The 24171-nt window shown below is 37.7% G+C and overlaps 1 protein-coding gene across 1 annotated transcript in view; it reads left to right on the forward strand.

Moving 5' to 3' along the window:
* Window positions 1-24171, forward strand: part of HECTD2 (HECT domain E3 ubiquitin protein ligase 2) — a 121625-nt gene that overhangs the window by 52042 nt on the left and 45412 nt on the right. Inside the window, exons 4-6 of the mRNA XM_075216428.1 lie at window positions 13143-13245; window positions 22144-22233; window positions 22883-22947. Coding sequence (XP_075072529.1) covers window positions 13143-13245; window positions 22144-22233; window positions 22883-22947 — 258 coding nt within the window. The remainder of the gene's footprint in view (window positions 1-13142; window positions 13246-22143; window positions 22234-22882; window positions 22948-24171) is intronic.

The raw sequence follows: 24171 nt of genomic DNA on the forward strand, positions 1-24171 counted from the left end.
GCGCTTATCATATTATGTAGTTCTGTAAAGAAGATATTTAAATCATACTCGTCAGTTCTTGCCCCATTGGAGCTTACAGTCTAAATTCCCTAGAACACACAATCATACATGGGGTCCATTCTGTCAGAAGACCTTTAACGTAAAAGTGTGTTTTTTTGACTATGGGAGGAAACCGGAGCTCGCAGAAGCAACCCACTCAAACATGGGGAAAACATATAAACTCCACAAAGATGCATTAAAGCCAGTGGTCGAAGTGGGGATTATATAAGATGTATGCCATACCGGCACTTTTCCTACTGCTTTTATCCTAAAACAATAAAATTCCATTCACTTACATTTTCTAAACCGCCACTTCTAAATTTCAACTTAGACCACTAAAATGTAAATATTTGTAACTTTCATAACTCCCAACATGGAGATATGCAAAGCCCTGGACAGGTCTGCCCTGTAAATGCCCACTTTTCTCCTCCTTTTTTATGTAAGCCCCACCCCTTTCAAGGTCAGCACCTCTGGTCAGTTGGGAGGTATCATCATCTAATTATTTATATAGCGCCACTAATTCCACAGCACTGTACTGAGAACTCACATCAGTCCCTGCCCCATTGGAGCTTGCAGTCTAAATCCCCTAACATACACACACACAGGCCGAGAAAGACTAAGGGCAATTTAACAGCAGCCAATTAACCTACCAGTATGTTTTTGGAGTATAGAAGGAAGCCGGAGCAAACAGAGAATATTTGCTTATGTTCTGTTAATACAGACTACCCTGCTCTCTGAGCAGGCGTTTCAGCTGAGGGTAATTTTTTTAATTAAAAACAAGCAAATACCTGTGGGCACTAGATATGGCAGTAGTTAAAGAGCACCTAGTGCAAGCGGTCTGCAAGCCTCCGAAAAATGTGAAGCGCAAACAAAATATGCACTAGTGATCAAATAGCTACCACTGAAACTGTGGGCTGCGGAGAAAATATTTATATATGCAATTTATTACATCTGACATATAAAACCTCATATGAGATTAAAATCACAAAACAATACAAAACTTTTTATGTAAAATGATAATATAAAAACAATGTGTAACTGGAATATCTAATCCCAAATAGTAGCTTGAATATCCAATCCCAAAGGAATATTAGATGGCATGCAAATAATCCAGCCTTAGAGATGAAGTAGACCTGCTTGTAATTATGTCACAAATTGTATTGCAAACCAGAATATCTCAGTTCATGAGTATGACAGGTTATGTTGCAGACGAAAGTATAATGTCCGAGAACTGGTGAAACAGACACTGTAGCTAGGGAACTCGCATATAATGATAAGGAGGAGCAGAAATGTTTCGTTCAAACCACAGAAAATATTAAGACAGTAATGAATTCACGTGTCCTAGAGAATACCCAGCTATGTCGGAAAATGTTGAAAACGATCTTACCGGACCACAGCTCCTTATATCGTTGAATCAACTTGCTCCGTGGAGCTCGTGGAGACAGATGGTGTAGTTGAAAAAGCGCTCCCTCCTAGTAGAATGCCGAAAAAGAGGTTCCAGTGCTGAATGTAATAAACTCATCCAGACAGCATGGGTGTGTGTACACAGAGCTATAGCAACAAGGTCTTTGTCAGAATGATCGTTCTTGTTCAAGCTACAAAATAACATAGGATCCTGACGCATTTCATTGCAATAGTGCAACTTCCTCAGAGACATGTCGATATTGCTGCAGCCATCCTTGTATAAATAGGCTGTCAATTATATTCCAAACATATGTTAAAACTTAGCTGTAAACAAACCGCAGCACACAGTTTAAGGAATCCGTAAATCAAAAAGAGATCTCATTAAACAACTTCAAAGATATAAATATTTTCAAGACAACACAAAATAACATGAAACACATTAATTCATCTATTAACGCACTTAATAGCTTTGTGTAAAATAATGATAAATATAAAAATAAATATGAATATAAATGTAAAAATAAAAATGAAAATAAACATAAATATAAAAATAAAAATATAAAAATAAAGATAATATAAAATAATAATAATAATAAAAATAAAAAATATATAAAATTAAAAATAATAATTATGAAAAATATAAAATAATGAAAAATATAATAATAAATGATAAAATAAATTAATGTATACAAATACATGTAGCAATAAAATTATAATATATATTGACAATAAAGATGAAATTGACAAATTTAAACAATATCGTTCAATTCTAAAGATTCATTAAGGCCAAAGGGAGATAATGTATTTAACAAATAAATCCAGTAGACCTCTTGTTTGCAAAGTTTTCTAAATTGATCTCCTCCTCTCAGAGTACTCTTAATTAATTTAGTTCCAACCAGAGACAAGTCCTTAGGGTCACACTGATGTTTAATTGCAAAATGTCTTGACAAGCCATGAGACATAAGGCCATTCCTTATATTATGTCTATGTTAAATCTGATTTTTAAAGCTCTAGTGGTACGTCTAATATAGTATAAATTACAATCGCATCTTAGAAGATATATTACAAACTTGGAATTACAGTTAATGAAACCTCTAACATTAAATTCTTCTTCACCTGATATTATAAATGTGGTCTTATTTTGAATGAAATTGCAGGTAATACATCTTGGACCCCCACATTTATAACAGCCCTCTGGGAAAGAGGGAAACCAATTAACTGATTGTGACATAAAGGAAGGGTTGTTCTTCATACAGATATCATGGGATTTTAAGAAACTGGGAGCAAGAATATTTTTCAGATAATTCGCCCTCTTGAAAACCAACACTGGATTTTTTAGTAACATCGTTTTCAAAATTGGGTCCTGTTTAATGATCGGATAATTTGACTGTATAATTTTACTGATATCAAAAGACATTCCATTAAACTTGGAAACAAAAGCCCATTTATGGTGGTAAGTGTTCACATATTTAGAAACAATACCATCCATTTCATTATTTCCATCTTTTTTATTTCTATCTTTTTTTATCTTTTTTGGAGATTAAAATGGTCTTTCTATCCATCTCTTTCACATCTTGTAGAGCTTGATTTATAAGTTTAGGTGGATATCCACGAGCTACGAAGCTATCTGACATAATTTTAGCTTGTTGTGGGAACTTATCCTTATCCGAACAGTTCCTGCGAAATCGCATTAATTGACCCTTCGGAATATTCAATTTCCATTTTGGATAATGAGAACTGGCGAAATGTAAATAATTATTGCAATCCACTTTTTTAAAGAAAGTGGAGGAAGAGATAGAGCCGTCGGTGGCCGAGAGGGCCAAATCGAGGAACTCAATATGTGAAACACGATACTTATAAGTAAATTTTAAATTATAATAATTTATATTCAAAATATTAACAGACTCCAGTACCCATGGTTCACCACCCTTCCAAATAAAAAACAAATCATCAATATAACGGGCGAGGTCCGCCCCAAATTTGCACGCCCACACATGGGATTCCTCAAAGTTACACATGTATAGGTTGGCATAAGTCAGGTCGAAGCCCGTCCCCATGGACGTCCCCATCACCTGCAAATAATGTACACCATCAAATAAAAAATAATTGTGAGAAAGGATGAGAGCAATAGAGTCTGCGAAAAACCTTTGGTGTTCAGCCGTTATTTCACTCTTTTTAAACAACATTTTTTCTATAACTTGTAATCCCTTCTGATGAGGGATATTAGTATATAAAGATTCTACGTCCATGGTAAGGAAGGCAAAATTTGTTTCCCAAGATACATTTTGGTGTAGATTTAACAAATATGCAGAGTCTCGTATGTAAGAACTCAGTTTGACTACCAAAGGTTGCAAGTGGAAATCAATGTGACTAGATAAATTAGTAGTGAGTGAACCATTACCAGAAATTATAGGACGCCCAGGTGGATTGTGTAGGTGTTTGTGAATTTTGGGCAAATGATAATAAATTTGTGTAATAGGGTGAGGGATGAACTAAAAACCATATTCATTCCTTGAAATGACTCCATCAGCCACCGCTGGGTCCAACAGATTCTTTAATTCTAATTTTAACAATTTACCAGGATTAAACTTCAATTCTTTATAAAACACTTTATTACTTAAATGCCGATATGCCTCTTTCTTATAATCTATCAAGTCCTGACCAACCACACCACCACCTTTATCAGCATTTTTAAAGGATAATAGAGGCGTCGGCCTGTAATTTTTTCAGAGCTAACTGTTCATTAGGAGGAAGATTGGAAAACCCTTTTTCTTTGTTTTAGTTGTGGAACATAAGTTCCTAAATTGTTCCAATGTTACTCGATAAAAGCAATCCATTAGTACACTTTTCATATGAGTTGGAAGAAAATTCTGATTTCAATGTGAATTTAGATTTTGTAGACTCTAATTTTTGATTAATATCAAGTAACTGTACAGGCTTAGAGTCCTTTATATTACCTTGTGACCATAACTCTTCTATTTCAGAGAGTGCTTTAGCATCCTCATGGTCATCTAATGTAATCAATTGTACATCAGATTCCATGTTACACTTTCTTAGGCTCTTATTAGCAAAGTATTCCTTTTCACAAAGAAGTCTAATGTACCTATTTAATTCAGTAAAAAGTTCAAATAAATTTGGACCAGATGATGGTGCAAAATTTAGACCCTTACTCAACAGTTGGATTTCAGATTTTGTTCGTTCTTTCTTAGATAAGTTAAGCACACCTGTAGCTTTAGGTTTAATGGCTCTCCTAGATGATTTTTCTGATTTCTTATCGGAAACGGGATTTTTGATCCTATTCCCACCTTTTTAAACTCTCCTCCTCCTCTCTTTCTTCTGACATGTTTCTTTGTCTTTTTGATGGGCCCATTGATAGTAACTGATAACAATTTTTGTGGGTCTAATCCCTCTCTTTTGGAGTTGGATGTTTCTCTAAAAAAAAAAAATCGCTGTATTGTGTTTATTATGTACATTAGAGTTTTGGTTGGTTTTATTCACTTTGAAATTCCTTATATGGTCATTCTGTAATCTATCTCTATCATTTTGAGTCCTCATACCTATTTTTGAACCTAATCTATCTGGATCCTTTAATTCTCGTAGTGTATTTAAGGAAGACCCTTTGGCAAGAGAACTCCTATATGTATGAGTAAATTAGTTCCTTTCAGTGGAACTTTTATCAAATCTGAATGATTGCTGGTTGGGATATTTCCTCCTACTACTACTTCTCCCATTTCTTTTAAAACTTCTACTACGATTATAAGATCTAACTCTGTCTAATTTGTAGTCTTCTAGATCTCGATCATATTTGGAATCTTTAGTATTGATAAGTTGACATTTATATTCTACTAACCTTTCATTAATTGTCTTATCCCTTTTCACAAACAAATTAACATCTTTATGAACTTCAATTTTATTCTTTAGTTCCTCAATTTCCTGCTCTATCAATACCACTTTAGCTTCACGATATTTTATCAAAAGTTTCATTAGTGATATGGAACATTCATCCAATAGCTGATTACATTCTGATTACATATCTACATTATCATAAAATGGAAAAGCCTTAAAAAGTCTCAATTCTCTTGGGACCATTTTTTTTTATCAACATAACTTTGTAGACTTATACCATCCCACCAATGTCTCATTAAGCAAACTTTCTAATTTATTAAAATCCCTATGTAAATTATCATCTCCCAGAGTTGTAGGGAATGGGTTCTTATCATGTTGTAAATAGGATTGTATCCTCTGATTCCTATCCTCAGAACAAGATAAATGTGCCATCACAGAAACCCACAGAGGCAAATAAAAAGTCAAACCCAAAACAAGCAAATTCCTGTGGGCACTGGATATGGCAGTAGTTAAAGGGCATTCTCTATGACCCGTGAATTCATTACTGCCTAAATATTTATTTTCTGTGGTTTGAACAAAGCATTACTTATCATTATATGTGAGTTCCGTGGCTACAGTTTCTGTTCCACCAGTTCTCAGACGTTATACGTTATACTTTCGTCTGCACGATCATCTATCGCACTCATGAATTGAGATATTGTAGTTTGCTCTACAATTTGTGACATTATTACAAGCAGGTCTACTTCATCTCTGGATTATTTGCATGCCATCCAGTGCATATTTTGTTTGTTAATTTTTTTTATTTCTTTTTCTGCAATGAGGTTGTGAAATCTAATACAAACTATGGGAAACTGGAAAGTGATATTGTGGCTTGGGGATCTGGCCTGGGTGTGACCAGTTTAATATTAGAATTACACACTAGTGAAGTAAAGAAACTGGTTATCATCACCCACGATCCTATAGATACAGACCCTGTCACTTCTTGACCCAGTGTAGGTGTTTGAGTTGTGAAACTTTAAAATATCCCATTCTGTTTCTTTTATTATTATATAAAGTTTTACATTGTAGATGTTTTATTCACCAGCTCAACTTAATCAATGGTTCTACACCACCTACCGGACTGACCAAGGTTATAGAAGAACTCCAATATATTATTTGAACAATCATTGTAATTAGCCTCAGCAGCCTTCTATTTATTGAAGTTCAATCGTCTTTAGGGAAATTTTAATAAGATTACATAATATGAAAAATTCCAAGTCATTTTGTACAGGAACATTTTACTATTTGTCAGCATTTGAATGTCTGCAAAGCCATACACAGTACATTATGATTATGAAAAAAACAAGAATCTGGTAATCCCTATTATCATACTCTACTTCTTCCGCACTGGTATGGTATAATCTGGTACTTTGGGGTCACTTTTCTGAAATGTCAACAGACCTCACTCGAAAAAGAATTACCATTGAGTCATAATTTTCCCAGTTGTTACAACTCACTATATGCGACAATTATGTGGTTTTCAGCCATCTACATTCATATAAATTATCTACTGTGTTCACTGTTTAATTATACAAGAAAGGTTTGAACATGTTCACATTTTTATAAGGGGAAAAAAAAGAAAATTATTGAAATCCAGTATAGGGAATTTTTGCATGTATCTGATCTTCAAAATATGTTCATCCAGTTAAAGAGCCTACTTTAAATTTAAAATGACAAACCATTTGTCTTTTCTATCATTTTTACTTCAAATAATTTAATATAATGGCCTGTGCATCCACTCTTACTCTTTTACTAAATGCATAGCTATTTTCTTCTTTCTAGAACCCTTTTTTGTTTTAGCACCCCCCCCTCCCCCACAGACCCCCTCTCTGCTCTGAAAAGGGGACCGGCATGCTACAGCTGCATCACAAGCCCCTACACATGCTCAGAAGAGGGCTTCTGCAGAATATGTACCACTAGCCTAAGGGGGTGATATAAATTCCTGAGGTCTCCCACAGGGGCCTTGTTGGTGGGGCAACAGACATTATTGGGCACCCGCTCAACTCCGGGCCCCTTAGCTGCCGCACCCCCTTCACCCACGGTAGTTCCACTACTACTCTAAAGTAACAAGAGGTTAGTTAGGCTGCACTGCAGACAAACAGCAATGTATGGCATGGCAAGGGACCCCAGAATTTAACCCTGGAGATGTTGCCTATAGCAACCAATCAGATTCTAGCTGTCATTTTGTTGAATGTACTAAATAAATAACTAGAATCTGATTGGTTGTTATAGGCAATATCTCCACTTTTTCAAATATACCCCTTAATAATGAGAACGTGAGGTGACACCACTTTCATGCAGGGAGAAAAGACCTGGACTACCATGTCAAGTAATATGTGATGTAATAGGCTATATGGCTATATTTATCCCTGTGCTTCTGAGTCAGTACCCCAATGCAAAATTATCTCCTTCATGACAGAAACATGTAAATTAATCAGGCAGGTATATTAACTAGTCATGTCCTAAATAATGAATTTTAGGCAGTCATATGTGCAATTTTCTTTACATGCTTGTATGTCCCTTTTTAAGAGAGGTTTGTGGGTAAATATGAAGAAAGTTTTTTCCAATGAATTCTCACTGATTTTTGTGTTAATGATGTAGCCATTTACAGACAGAATTAGAACCAGATATTTCCACAAGTAAAGTTGCCCCTAGAGACCATAAGATAGCATTTTGTGTTGACAAAGTGCTAATCATAGTTACTCAGCCTCTTGTCTCCCTCCCAAATGTGCTTAAAGAAATTCAGTACTATAGTGAAATTTCCAACTTTAAAATAAATGCTAACAAGTGTGATGTCTTAGACTTAAATTTAAGCTGGGTACATGCTACAAGTTTTTCAACCAATTATTGGGCCAATCACATGATAAACGACCGTTAGGTCCAATATCGCATTAGTGTGTATGCGCCAACGATCATGTTTTATCGTACCAAAGCACATCCTATCATTTGATTTGATTTTATATTGTCAGAAACCGAAACAGTGAAACGGCTGCCAGTTGAGAGCAGACTGGAGGTAAACTGTTTAGTTAATGAGGGGCTCTATAGGGTGCTAAGTGGGTAAATCGCACAATACAATAGATTGACAGATTGCCCTCCCCACCCCCATACACACATGAACAAGATTTATTCTGGCCTGCCCTATCCCATATATTTCAGTCGCTCCCTCACCACAGACAACATTACATGATGGGAAATAAAAGCAGTATCTTTCCAGCCTATAGGACTTACTAAAGACTTAGAGATTGTAGGTTTTATAGGTTTCTTATAAGTGTTATGGTTTTCTTTAATTTGTTAATAAGTATATTTTAAAAAAGATACTCTATGTTAACAACCTTCATATATTCTATGAAGGGCACCAAGCAGCGCTTCCACTGTATGCTGGCATATAGTGGAAGTTCTCTCTTCTGGGAAAATGCAGCAAACAATCTCTGCTGTGCACATATGGGTCCTATACCCCTCCTACCTTTAGGACACCAAGCAGGGCTTCAACGATGTTCCAGCATACAACTATATCACGGTAGCAACTAGTCTCTACTGTGCAGATATGGGGCCTATAGTGGAAGTGCTTACTGCTTGTGAAATGTACACCTAGGTTTTATATATATATATATATATATATATATATATATATATATATATATATATATATATATATATATATAGTGTGTATGTGTATATAGTTTTTAGTTTATTTTTGTAAGTTTGAAATATATTTTGTTGCTGTTGTTTTTAATATGTTAATATGGGTCTCCTTAATTGGGTGGCCTCCTTCTGGATGAGTTAGGTAACAAGCTGGAGCAGCTCCTGGAATGTGGGATCATTCATTCGCAGGAAAATCCTGAAGTCGTCAGGATTGTTGTCCTGTATCTCCTGCAGCAGGGGCATATGTGAAAAGGAGTCTCTCCTCTGGCTCCACTCCTTGGTCCAACTAGTCCGATTCTTTCTTTTTTCCCTGTAGTTGAATGTTTGCAGCGTTTGTGCCATGGCGAGAAGCAACAAAGCACAAGTTGTAAACGAGTAGCCAAAAGTACATTAAACACAAAGCAGAACAAAGCATTGAATGACGATGATGGATGATTTCCTGATTCTGGATGTATGTTTGTGGGTGTTATGTGCGCTGAGGTTCAGCCCTTTATTTAAATTGTTAGCATATTGCTGCAGGGACGGCAAATATATGTACAGTGTTTACAGAGTCAAGATACTTTGAGACGATGGTTATGACAGATGAAAATCACAGATCTAACGCTAAATTGTGTAAAAAGTGTATAGTGTGTGTATATATGAAATTAGCATGCTGATTGGGATTTTCAGCCACTGGTAAAATCGTTAACTATATTCCATCGGGAGACGTTTTCTGTGGTGTTTACCCAGCTTTACCCCTTCACACACAATCTCAATTGGAACATGAAGTTTTCTTCTCAATAATATAAACTTAAATATCTGGGAGTCTACCTAGCAAGGTGATATGATCAGTTGTAAAAGTCAATTACCTGCCCCTTATAGAAAGATTAAAATCGGTATCCTGGGGGTAAATATATCAAGCTGCAATTTTCAAAATTCAGCGATTTTCTCGGGAGAGATGAAACTCACTGATGTATGAACCTGAGATTTCATGTAAAATCGTCAGAGATGTGTTTCTGTTAAAATCGCTATTTCAAAAATCAATAGAGATCAAAGTCTCAAATGTATGAAGCTGAGATTAAGCAAATTCTCCCAAGCTTGCTTTAAAAATCGCTAGATACAACACGCTGATTCCTAGCTGCGCAATTAGTAAACACATCACTGTTACATTGTCCTGTCTATACAGCCGCAGGGGGGGGATCCCGCCGTCCGACCACTATTAAACCTAGTGCTGCCAGCCTAGTGCTAGTTATGTGAAAATTGGGAAAAAATTTGCATGTTGTCCCCCCCGATTTTCACATAACCAGCACTAGGCAAACCAGCTGGGGTGGTTGGTACTATAGCAGGGGGACACACGGCGTAAATAGTGGTCGGACGGGGGGACCCCACACATTTTTTTTTATTTTTTTTTAAACAATCAGTCTTTATTCACATTTTCTTCAGAGTCAAGCGCAGGGTCCTGCGCTCGTGTTTAGTGAGTGGACTAATTTACATTAATCTTACTGTGTTCTTGCCCTTTCAATGAACAATATTTACTCTCCCTCCCCTGTTGATCAATGTTAATATAACAGCAGCCACTTTGTAAGTTGAAAATATTATTTCCTTTTATTTTACGCGGTCAACCACAATTTGTGCCTTTTCTGATGCTGGTCTATTTGCTGGACTAACACCTCTGTGTGGGACAATCAAATAATAATTAGAGTGCAGGTTTAAATATTTTCATTTTTTATAATTTGATTTAAAAAAATTAATCAACCATGACCCTATACTTTTCAGGGTATGATGTTGCCCCACAATAAAGTTTTATAACACTTTGCATTGGCCCCAACTGTGACTTTACTTATTATTAAAAGTTAAACACCAGCTGCACTTAATATGCAAACTAACTACAATAGTCACCCATTGGTTTTTGCATGCCGGTGATGACTAAAAAGGGGTAACATTTAGTCTGCATTTATAGAGGCAATCTCTCCTTTGCACAAAAGGACTTGAATTGTACAGCAATGCCCAAAGTCACTAACGACCTTATATCTGCCAAATCTAAATGCCACTACTCCCTTCTCATCCTGTTAGACCTATCTGCTGCCTTCGACACTGTTGACCACTCTCTACCGCTGCACACTGCTCCATTGGCCTTTCTGACACTCTCCTCTCTTGGTTCACCTCCTGTCTCTGTAACTGCTCTTTCTCTGTTTCTACCTCTGGCTCCTTCTCCCCATGTTCCCCACTTCCCCTAGGAGTCCCTCAGGGCTCTATCCTTAGCCCATTGCTCTTTTCTTCACTGGGTGAACTTATTAGTTCCATTGGCCTCCAGGAAAACCTCTATGCCAATGACACCCAATTCTACCTCTCTTCTCCTGACTTATCCCCTTCCCTTTTCACTAAGGTGTCCTGCTACTTGTCTGACATCTCCCATCTCCCTAAAGAGACCCTCCCCCCTGTTTATCCTCTCCATCACTATTGGCAATACCATCATTTCCTCTTTTCTTTTCTTGTACTGCCCTGCATGCTGTGTTCTGTTTTGTACCATGCTCTATGTATGGCACTGTGGACCCTTTTGTGGCATCATATAAATAAAACATAATAATAATAATACAGCATATTTGAGATCCTTGAGACAGGGGTATGTTTACTAAACTGCGGGTTTGATAAAGTGAAGATGTTGCCTATAGCAACCACTCAGATTCTAGCTGTCATTTTGTAGAATGTACTAAATAAATGATAACTAGAGTCTGATTGGTTGCTATAGGCAACGTCTCCACTTTATCAAACCCGCAGTTTAGTAAATATACCACAAAGTCTTGTCCCTAAATTTATAATGGGATATTTTTTTTTATTAGTTTTATTACCATAGTGTTTCAAACTGAATCAGCACACCATATTAAAAAGTAAAACTTATCCTGTCTGGAAGCAATATTTAAAATGATTTTGGGAATAGAAAGGGAAAAAGTCATTTTAAATGGACCACAGGAATTGAATTAAGTATAGGGGGATATTTTTTTACTGATAATAATAACAATAATAATTGTGCATTACATAGTTTTTCAAAAAGGCTTCAATATAGGAAAGGGGAATATCTGCCTCATAAATTTAATGAAGAAACTGCGTGTGTTGTTTTTGGGTAGACCCCCTCAATGCCACAATGGAACATATTTGGGGGTCTATTTTTAGCAAATGGTAAAGAGCCAAAATGCCGACATAGACACCGGCAGAAGGCTCTTTCACCTCTTTTCTTATTTATCAAAGGGTTAACGCTGGAGAAATCATAACCTAGTTACTGTCACTTACCGCGGTCCCAATAAACTTCTTTGGGCACAGTAGCATTGTGTCATTTATTAAGCTACGCAAAGCTCTTGCAGCAAAGTAACGCCATGTAAAGCGCTATGGCGCTCCTGGTGATATATAAATAAATGATGATGATGATCTCAGGATGGTTTTACTGGTCTTTTGCAATGGGATCCTGCTGAAGTCTTCGCTGGATCCCTTGCAGGAGTAAGTGTTATGCGCTTAGCACTTTCGCCAGCACTGTTAAGCTAATGGTGACCGGAAAAAATAAGGAGGGTTTTTGCCAGGGCTCCCAGAGCAGCTCCGTCACGGTAAATTGTAGCGGTACTGCAAATCGCTGTGTTACATATTGATTGATACCACTATTTAATAGTATAGAGAAGGCAGAGCACTGAAGTAAACAAAGGCTCCTATAGATCAACTGTGTTAAATGCATTAAGATAATAAAAATAAAAATTGTGCTTACAGAGCCATAAGCAATATGAACATAGCATGAGTTAACCCGTTTCGCATTCTCCTGGTATGTGTTTCAGGTAGGTGATCCACAACAGGCAATGGGAAAAGTGTCCTGGCATTGTCTGTTGATGGACCCATCGAAGTGTGTAGCAGGAAAATACAGAAAGGGTTAATATTTGTTTCTTCCAGGGCTCTGCCTTCTCCATGCTGCAATAGATATTTATGTCACAGGTGGACAGGATGCATTAATGACTACATAGAAAAGAGACACTGAACAGTTAAGGGCTAAAGACTCTTTTTCACAAAACACACCCGAAATTTTCAAGCATTGCCTATGAATAACAGTGAACAGTCATCTAAGAATTTTATTTTATCTTCTCTGAATTATGTTAAATTAGCAAGTAATGTATAATTTTCTTACACTGATTATTGTTTGTATTGTGTTTCTGCAGGATAGACTTGGACAAAGCAAAATCAACAGGGGAATGGAAAGCTGTGCACGATTTTTATTTAACCACATTTGATTCATTCTTGGAGTTAAATGCTGCATTCAAGGTAGTATTCTATAACATTCTGTGCAAGTCTTTGTTATTATTGTGAATAAATATTTCTAAATATTATTCCGCAGCAGTTTGCAAGGGGACACCAGAGAGATATATATAATACAAGAACAAAACCACAGCAAATTGGGAGAGGGTTTATCATGATGAGTAATACCTAACAAAAGTTAGTTTTATGTCTATTGTTGCTAGAGAGCTTAAGTTTAAAGACTTGTGTTTTCTAGTACACTTTCAGTGTTCGTATATAAATAAACCACTCAACACCTCTTCAGGATTTCTGGGAAATACCATTTAAATGGCAGCCCTCCTACCCAGAAGTTTATTCTCCCGAATAGGAGTGTCTTAATTATATACAGTCCCTAGGTAGCAGCTTAAAGAACTTCCTATCTCATCTCCTTGATGCAGTGAGGCTGATTGCTTCACATGCTGACAAGAAAATCCTATCCCACGCTGTTTTAAGAGTGAAAGTCAATCTGCAGGTAGAAATTATTATTATATCTATTCATGGGGTGGATTGGGAACTTAGAGAGGCCCTGGAAAAAATATTGAAAGTGGCCTCACACAAGCGGGACTAAATAATCTGTAGGCGAAGCCAACACAAAAGTAGGTGGGGTCAGCACGCTAGTCATATCAGCGTAGACAAAGCCAAAGCAATACCCAATGGTAGGACCAAAAAATGTCAACACAGTGGGTAGAATGGGTTATCTGGGTCGTGCAGCTTAATCCAGCATCAGTTAGTTCTCAAGGTTATCATTAATGTAATAGTAGCTGAGTCTGGGAATGTGTTGCTGTTGAATGAAGCCCAGTCACTGTAAGTCAATCACTCACAGGTTCGAAAGTCTCCTTGTCAGTAAAAAATAAACATTGCTTCTGCCTACCTGTAAACAAAACTTTAGGATGTCCCAACCATGATGCCCTTACCCACCCTCCCAGTGCCCTCTATGCTGCTTCTTGAGGACAGGGGTGGCTTTCAAAGATAACAAAAAAACAATACTTTTAAATAAACATATGATTACTTGTAAACACAAGCATCATCAATTCAGAACACACTTTTTGTGTTCATATTAAGCGAAAATACTTCCATGAATGTGCCATGCAAAATGTATTATTATGCATAGCAGTATGATACTGCTGTGTCTTGTAACTTAGCCAGTATTAGTGATTCATATACAATACAGAGAGCATCCTGTGCTTTCCATACAAAACAGACAGCATGCTAGTGACTGCCACATGATACAAAGAGCATCCTAAGACCGCCATACAATACAGAGAGCAACCTTGTGACCGCCATAAAATACAGAGAGCAACCTAGTGACCGCCATACAATACAGAGAGCAACCTATTGACTGATGTTCAATACAGGAAGCAACCAAGTGACCGATATTCAATGGAGGAAGCAGCCAAGTGACCACCATATAATACATAGAGCATCCTAGTGACCACCAAACAATAGAGAGAGAGCAAGCTACTGACTGCCATACAATAACCTCCATATAATACAAAGAACATTTTTGTGATCGCTACACAATATTGTTCCTCTCATTATTAATTAACCACTTGTCAAAATCATTAACTCTTTCAGGGTCATCATAACAACATTCAACATCATGAACCATTGTATAATCATCAACTCTCTCCTTCCTATTATTAATTAAACTTCCACATCATTCATATTTCTTAACTCTCCATTACCATCCTCAGTCTCATCACCAGAATTTATAGTAATTTAATTCATTAAAATCACCTCATAGCCAAACCCAATCATAATTGCGAACACCATTTTTCCCAATAGAATCTTACCTCAATTCCACTCATTCCTCCCCTCACTCCCATTCACCTGTTCCTATTCCTCACTCTTCCCATTCACCTGTTCCTGTTTCTTTTTCTCTCCCATTCTCCTGTTCGCCTTTCTCCCTCCCCCTCGGTCACATGTTAGCCCCCTCCCAGGTGACCAATTCACCTTTCTCCCTCTCCCATTCATCTGTTCCTGTTCCTCCCTCCACCCCCATTCATCTGTTCCTCCCTCCACCCCCATTCACCTGTTCCTCCCTCCACCCCATTTCACCTGTTCCTCCCTCCACCCCCATTCACCTGTTCCTCCCTCCACCCCCATTCATCTGTTCCTGTTCTTCCCTCCACTCCCATTCATCTGTTCCTGTTCCTCCCTCCACCCCCATTCATCTATTCCTGTTCCTCCCTCCACCCTCATTCACCTGTTACTGTTCCAACCTTCACTCCCATTCACCTGTTACTGTTCCAACCTCCACTCCCATTCATCTGTTCCTGTTTTTCTCTCGACCACAATTCACCTGTTTCTGTTACTATTCCTCCCTCCACTTCCGTTCACCTGTTCCTATTTTCCCTCCCAGTCTGTTCACCTATTCCTACTCTCCCTCCACTCCCACTCACCTGATGTTGATCCGATTCCTTCTCCTTGTTGCAGACACACTGCCATAGCTTGGAGGAATGGTGGTCCTGATGCAGCATGTTTGAAGGAGGGGCCACCAGAGAGGAGGTAGGGGCCATGCACTGTAGTGATAGGCTGCATGGCTCCTACAAGGGGAGAGACTAAAGCGGTGTCCAGTATTTGAGATGACACTGGCGATGCTGTGCTTCAGACAGCATCATGATTCGTTGCCGGTTTCCTGTTCGGACCCGCCCACTTTATGTAGTGGCTGGCCCTGATGGTTTACTCAGCCGAGGCAGATCCTCCCGAACACCCTCTGCCACTGCCGAGTGATAAGAAAATAGAGCTTCAAAAAAGAACATATCAAGTCGTCTCAATAGGCCATTGGCCTACCGGGAATTCCTTGTAATGCCTTCGTCCAATCCGCGCCGGGTCTATTTATCATAGGCAAAACAAGCCCTGGATTTACTCTTCTCCCTACTTACCAACCCCCCCCCCCCCCAATTATTGGGGGAGCCTATATAGAATGGACAGCTGCAGTATAAGAAAGAAAAAAGGGGAATCCCAAAGTGCTAAAATTAAAGGTGCAATCTCCTTGTCAAAATACTCAAAATAATCAACATAATCTTGTATGAGCTCTAATCACTAACGTAATAAATAACAGATCATATACTGACTAACTCGGTGGGCACATAGCTGAGGATGGGGGTGCTATTATACTGTGAACATGGATACTGAGTTCAAAGTCTCTCTGTTAACTATATCATATTTTAAGTGACTGTGGTTGACTTGGTAAACGTATGACACTTAGCTTATTGTAAATCATTGTTAGCAGTTTGAATAAAAACACTAAGGAAAATAGATCAAGTCCATGTATCTTCTGACAGGTAACCAGAGTGAACTATTTTAAAGAAAATGCTAATATGTTTGTAGACCATACTTGCCGACTTTCTCACTATGTCCACCGGGAGGACAGGCCGTGTGACAGGGGACAGGGGTAGTAGGGGGCGTGGTGACATCTTCTTTGTGTTTTGTGTCACCATTGCTCTGCTCCACTATAACATACTGAAATTCATTGAATAGCGGGGGGCAGGGCTTAATGATCCCCGAATTAATCCCTGAAATTCGGGAGCCTCCTTGAAATTCCTTGCACATGGAAAACATAAAATGTTTTCATACATTTGGGAGTATTAATAGGGCATTATGTTGGAAAGGGCATATCTATTAAACTCCAAATTGGTTTCCCTCCTAATTTACGGTCACAGGAAGTTTGCAAAAAATCTACTTTGTGGTCTTTGGATAGAGGAAGAAAATGTCCCTTAGGGAGTGCGAAATTCAATATGGTGTTTATTCAGAGTTAGGTGCAAATTTTGCTTGGGTGTAAAATATGCAGCTGAGCAAGCCATGTTACACTGCAAGGGGTGGATAGGCAAACTTATTTTTGCATGCAGTGCAAATGCAGCATGTTCTTACAAAATGGATATGCTCCCAACTCTAAACCACCTAATTTTTGCAAACTGGAATCAAACATAAAAAAAACAAAAATAAAGTGCTTGAGAGAAGCAAGTTTGTTCTTAACAACAGACATCTTTGTTCTGGGAACCCAGGATAGGTGCATGGTATGGTAGAGACAAGTGTTAAATATACATAATTTTCGAGGAGAATAGAATTGTAACGTAAATAACAACCAAGTGAGATCCAAGTAAAAGGTGAAGAGGAGTGTAATGTCAACCTCAGTTTCCACATTATTTGCAGACAAAGGACTATTTTCAATACAGAAGTGAAAATCTCCATAAGATGAGACTGGAGCACAGATGTTGTTGAAGCCATTATGGAATCTGGAAGCTATTAGCACTTAATTAAAAGTTATTATAGAATTAAAAAATGTACATTCAACACCATCTTCTCTTCACTAACTTGTTCATCTAAAGCGCCTGAAGAATCTGAAGATATAGCAACCTCTGGGAGGCTACTCAGAATATACTGTATCTTGTTCATGTTATCAGAATTGCATCCTACAGCCTCTGTTAAACCTACAACACACATCCCAGTTAGCAATAACTATAAAGTGTGGGGTGGAGGGAAGGATGGTGAAGACAAAGAGGTAAATTTGGGAAAGCACATTTTTTGGCGTTTTTATGTGCAGTTTGGAGAATATGAGACTTACTAAAGGCCAAGCATGGTTTGAAATCACCATGTTTCAAATGGGAGATGCATCCATTACACATTATAGATACTTTAAGAGGAAAAAAGAATACAGAGTATGTGTCTTCACAGGGTGCACCACACTTCTCTTTTCCTCGTTAAGTTACATACATAACATAGACAACTCAATTTCTAGGCTAAAAAAGCAACCAATGTATTTAAGTAAAAAAGTATTGAAGGTACAACGAAAGAAAAATAAAGCATTTAGTTAAAACTAAAATGGACTGAAATTTATGGAAATGAAAGGAATGTAGAAAAATAGGTAAAAAGAAAATCAGGTTTTCAAAGACTGAGCTGAAACAAAGATTGTTATTCAAGTACATAAATAGCAAGAAAATGAAAATGTATATTAGAAGTTAAAGTAGGAAAATAATTGAAGGGATAAAGAAAAAGCTTATATAGGTAGCGTAGCAATTGCCTATGCAATACCATTACTCAAGACAATATTAAAGCAGGAACTGAGCTTAGGTATAGATAGACCATTATTTCTTATATTTATGGACTGGGTCTGAGCCAAACAATTGGCGGAAAACATATTTGGTGCCAATCTTTAAAAAGAGAAAAAAGGAAATTACAAGTCTTTGAGTCTGACTTCTCTTGTGGGTAAGTTATTTAAAGGGATTCTGAGCAATTCTGAAATATAGTGAAGAAAATAATTTGATAAGTGTCAGCATGGTTTCATGAAGGACCAATCCTGTGCAACAAATAGAATTAGTTGTTAGGAGGAGAAAGTTTCATACTTAATCATGGTAGTGCAATGTATGTTTTATATGTGGATTTTACGAAAGCGCTCAATACTATTCCACATAATAGTCTGGCACATAAGATTAGTGTACTAGGTCTAAGGTTAAAAATATCTACATGGATAGAGAACTGGTTGAAGGATATAAATGGAACATATGCAGACTGGGCTACAGTTATTAGTGGTGGTCCAAAAGGATCTATATTGGGTCTGTCCTTTTTCATTAATGACCTTGTAGATGGAATAGAATGTAAGATGTCCATCCAAATATGCTGATGATCCTAAGATATGTGGTTTATTAACACAAAGCAGGATAGGATAGTAACTTGCTACAGAAAAGATTTAGGGGTCTATTAAGCATTGGTGGCTAGTGGGCGTCTGTAACTATTTTTTGTATTGCTGCAAATCACAGCAATACAAAATATATATAGCACTTTATTGGTGAGCCCTGGCAAAATCCCCCTTCTAAACAATAGCTAAAAGCTTTTGCCTGCAGCCTAATGTTGTCGGTGAAAGGAGGACATGATCAATCACTTCTGTAGCTATTGCTCATGTTCATCTTAGTTCATGAGCTGCTTGGCAAGATCTTGGAATATTGGGTCCCTGTTTGGTAAAAGAATTGCCACTATACACATCGTCGAAAGTTGAGCATTGAGTGAACAAACTAGGCCTCCCTCACCCCCAACCACCCGGACATTAAATCAGTAGCTTTTTTTCCCCATAGTTTTTGTTTTTCAATTTTTATATAAACAAAGGTTACAATGCACGAAAAGAATATCAGGCAAAATATTTGATACAAAAATAAAATTAAATGTATCACTTACAATTTCTTATTTCTCATTCGTCCTGTAACATATACATCATTAAGGTAACATTTAAAAAGAAACAAGAAAAAAGAAAACTGGGTGAAACAGAAGAGGGAAGGGTTGGGAATGCGAGGAGAGAGCACAGAAAAGGAGACGGGTATAGGAGAGGAAAGTTATGGTAGGAACCCAGAGCTTACATGGACTCTCGCTACTCAGTCTGGAAAAGTTATTTATGCCTTCTCCTCAGAAGCCACAGAATCAATACACCAGCTGTCTCTTAAGGGGTCTGAGAATGAGATGTAAAGTAGGATTTGTAAGTGGGTGTTTCTTTAAACTCTAGCCATTGAAACCAGATGGCAGAAAACTTGTGATGTTTCACTGCCATGGTGATTTAATATATGGACCGATAAAAATCTATAAGGCTAAACCATTCGTTAATGAAAGGTGATGAGTGGGATTTCCAATGTACCGGAACAAGTGTCTTAGCGGCTTTATTTCAATGTTTTAGAAGGAACATCTTGAAGTTAGTGAGGGACAAATTAGGAAGAGAGAGGAGCTAGAACTGTTAACTGTTACCTTTGTCCACGTTATCTCCTTGCACACTTCCCTGCTTCTTCTTTGTCTTTGTCCCAGAACTCTCGGCTCCTCTCCACTGATAGCATTGTGGTGTCAAGATACTGTATGTGTGCCATTTATGCACTGTCCTTGTTACGGCCCTGGCAATAGTCATTCTCCGGAGAAAACATCACAGCTTCATAAATAGACCACTTAGGGGAAAAAAACTGGATGTGACATGGCAGATGAAACTTAACATAGATAATTGTAAGGTTACGCCCTTAGACTATGGTAATAACAATGCTATTTGCACATGAATAAATGGAATACAATTGGGAAAAACTGAGATGGAAAAGGACATAGGAAAACTAGTTCAGCATAAGTCCCATTTGCAACCCCCTACACCTAGAGAGGAAAATCAGAAATGTGAAAGTGAATTACAGTAAGGATGTGCACACTACTCACCTGTTAGGGGGCGTATCCCTTTCTGCTACTCGAGCCCTGGTGTAAATATTCAATTCAAGCTGATGCTGACCATAAAGCACATATATTTACTAGTTATACAAATATTAATAAATAAATGAAAAACAAAGTAGCCCCTCCGCCTCAAAAAAACGGTGAAACTAGCACCAGCACTCATAACTTTGGCTGATTACTGTTAATGCAGAGGGACAAACAGCATGATGTCCCCTGCAAAAGCCACAATCAGCACAAGGGTATACAAGATTGGGCTGATCCCACTATGACAGCGAGAACCAGTCTCAGCCTGTTTAGTAAAGAGGAATCATGCTGCACAGATATGTGGGCTACCTAGGCAAATTCTGCCTTGTACTAAATAGCCCTGGCCAGTGGCAGTTGGGTTAATTGGTTAAAGTTAGTAAAACATTGTTTACTGTGTGGAACTAGAAGTACCAGCAAGCCCTGCTGTGAGTGTGACAGATACTTTCCTTTAAAAAAAAATGTATTCTTCCTTTTGTTTCTTTGGTGTTTTTTTTACACACTAGTCAACATCATTAAGTTAATAATTATGGCAGATGTATCTAGTTTGTGGCTGCTTCAAGATGCACTTTAAGCATCAGTATTCCTACATTTTATTTTGAGCTGCATAAATCTTTAGATACACATGTTAAGCATACTTTCCAACTCCCGGAAACTTGCTTCCGGGAGTTGGGGGCGTGACTGGAGGGCGGGAGGGGGCGGGGCAAGGCCAATTGCGTCATTTTGGCCCCGCCCCCGCGAACCCGTGCTGTACATCGCGGGGTGCGGGGCCAAAATGACGCGATTGGCCTCGCCTTGAACCCCTCCCGCCCTCCAAAATGACGCGATTCTCGGGGAAATCTTGGATCCGGGAGAAATGCCAGCTCCCCCGGAATTTCGAATTTCGGGAGTCTCCCGGACTTTCCGGGAGAGTTGGCACGTATGATGTTAAGCTGCAATTTTTCGGCCATACTTTTATTAGTACATTCGAGCTGCACATTTGTGGCCTATTCTAAATGAGCCCCATGGTATTACCATTGTACAAGTCTCTAATTCTACCACATCTTGAATATTAGGCAGTTTTGAGCATCACGTTGTAAGAAGGATATAGGAGAACTAGAGATGTGTCAGAGGCAGGCAACTTCCTTAATAAAGTGAATGGAAAGGTTAAGTCATAAAAAGCCGTTAGAAAATAGGTAGTTTTATTTTGAAATAAAATACCTTATTAATATGTATAAATATATTCAAAGTCAATGGAAATATTTGTCCAATGAACCTTTTGTACCAAGGACCAGAGGTAAATGGTCATTAATTGTGAATCAATAAAACTTAGTTTCACCATGAACATGGGAAGGGGTTCTTAACTGTAAGGGCGGTTAAGCTGTTGAATTCCTTATCTAATAAGTTGGTGATGACATACCTTATAAACTGAATTTAAAAAAGAATTGGCTGCCTTTCCAAAAATTGTATCTGTAACTATAATACGTAAAGAGCATTATGGGGGTGGTTGCTCCAGGTATATTATCTGAATGTTCATTTTTTTGAGGATCAGGAGAGAAATATATTTCCCACTGCGAGGCTAGATTGACAACTCTCTTACTGGGTTTTGTTTGCCTCCTTCTGCAACTTGACAGCTACAATTTATGAAAGGAATGTGTAACTATGTCCTTGCCTTCCAGTAATATTCTTTTCTCTTTACAGAGAGATGTAAATGCCTCTGTTAACACTGTTGAAGATTCCAGAATCAATACAAAGTTTTTGAACATTGTCTATGATGCCTTAATAACTACTGTAAGTATCACAAATGAAACATCTTAACTAAAGTTTGCATTTGACAGTATACTTCAATGTTTTCACATAGTGCTGGTTTGGCTATTTTTTCCGTAATAAACATTTTTGTAACAGACAAGCAGAAATGTGGATCTTTGTATAACGTTTATTGCACCCACTTCAGTATTTGTTGTAGTCATGTTATGGTTATTTAAATATGCTTAGCATCTAACCAGTATAAAATTACTGGAGGTCATTGATGAAGGGCAAAATGGCTGCTCAGAAGTGCAAATACAGCTTCGGACTTGCTGTGCACCACGGATTGCGCAAATGTAGATTTCTGCAAGATAGTTCATAGGTTTGCAGAGCAAACGGGCCTCATATGCAGAGGAGCAAATGTTCGCACAGGCAGAGGGGGGATTTCACCACATTTCTTTAAGCGGGGACGTTCCCACTGAAGCAAAATGATGAATACTACACTGGCTCAGCATTAACAAAAATTGTGTCTTACACCTATACTTTTAATGAGATAAAACACATCCCATGCAGAGTGCACAATGTAATAAAAAGAAATAAATCACAAAAAAATCCCATCCTTCAAAATCCTATGAGATTCTTATTCAGTTGCATGAAAATTGTGTATGTGTGTTTATCTTTACTTTCTTTTCAGACTCAAGATATCCAGAAAACAGTACTGAAAGGAATTATTAACAGCCTTTTAAGGGAATGGAAAGGGTAAGTTCAGTTCATTTGGATTATATATAAAATGTAGTAAAATTCAATCTTTTTAAACTTCATGGAGTTTTTGCTGATGGTGCATAAAACTGCTACACTATGTCTTTGGATGGCAATAATCAAATCATTTGACACAACTATAACAAATTGTATGACCAGACAGCCTAGAACTGTACTAGGAACCAGCGATGTCATGAAACATGAAGCACTTTGTGATATCACTGGTTCCTAGTGAATTAGATTCTCAAAGTTCAGCCCGAAATTTTGTGGGGATACTTTTTTGATGAAACATTGAAAAAATATACTTTATTTAGAAAAATATAGCTGAGCTAGTATTTTGAACACTTTATTTTAAGAAATTTTAAGCCATTTTGATGATCAAATGTTATTATAGTTTCTGTGAATACAAAATTACTCAACAATTGGAAAGTTTTGTTGGCAACAAGTATTTTGACAGTCATGCTTGTGATTCCAACCCTTGTGTACTACGTACTTCACAGACTGGGCCTCATGCTGAGTTGAAGTTGAACGATCGCCCGTTCGCGTTGCATAAATGATCAAATGTTTTATTACGCATGCCCACAAGGAGAGCACATGTAAATGTGTGCATGCAAACTTATGTATATCTTACACTCGCACCTCCTTATGTCTGGAGAGACGTAATGGGGGAGGGGAGGGCCAATCTAACATAGGTTAATGCAAATGCACTTAGGCAGACCAGCACGGAGATGCATATATTCCTATCAGAGACTATATGCTGGAGGGGAAGTGCATATACGTGCTGATGATGATGACTGTTGCCAGCACGAGTTAGCCGCTTGTGATTGGCTGATTGCGAATTCACCTCTCAAGCTGATAGGTGCTTTCTGCATTTATCATACATATATTATAATAATTTGTTGGTCATATTGTAAAAATAATTATTTTTTTACTTTCATTCGCATGTGAGAAGAAGTATTATATCTGCTGCATCATATCAAGCGAATGTATTTTTCGTTATCACTGTAGAGCAATTTAAGCATGCTTGGAATAGATATAAGGATATCCTTACAGAGAATAAAGGATCAAATAAAGTTTGAGGTTACCAAAGATTAAAAATTGGGCAGACTAGACGGGACAAGCAGTTCTTATCTGCCATTAAGTTCTATGTTTCTATGTAATACAGTTGTTAACAAACTTTTGTTGGAGACCTGGTTTTGTGGATGCGTATGTAGTTGTATGTGC

This window comes from Mixophyes fleayi, chromosome 6, assembly GCF_038048845.1.
Source record: "Mixophyes fleayi isolate aMixFle1 chromosome 6, aMixFle1.hap1, whole genome shotgun sequence".
Taxonomy (NCBI): domain Eukaryota; kingdom Metazoa; phylum Chordata; class Amphibia; order Anura; family Limnodynastidae; genus Mixophyes; species Mixophyes fleayi.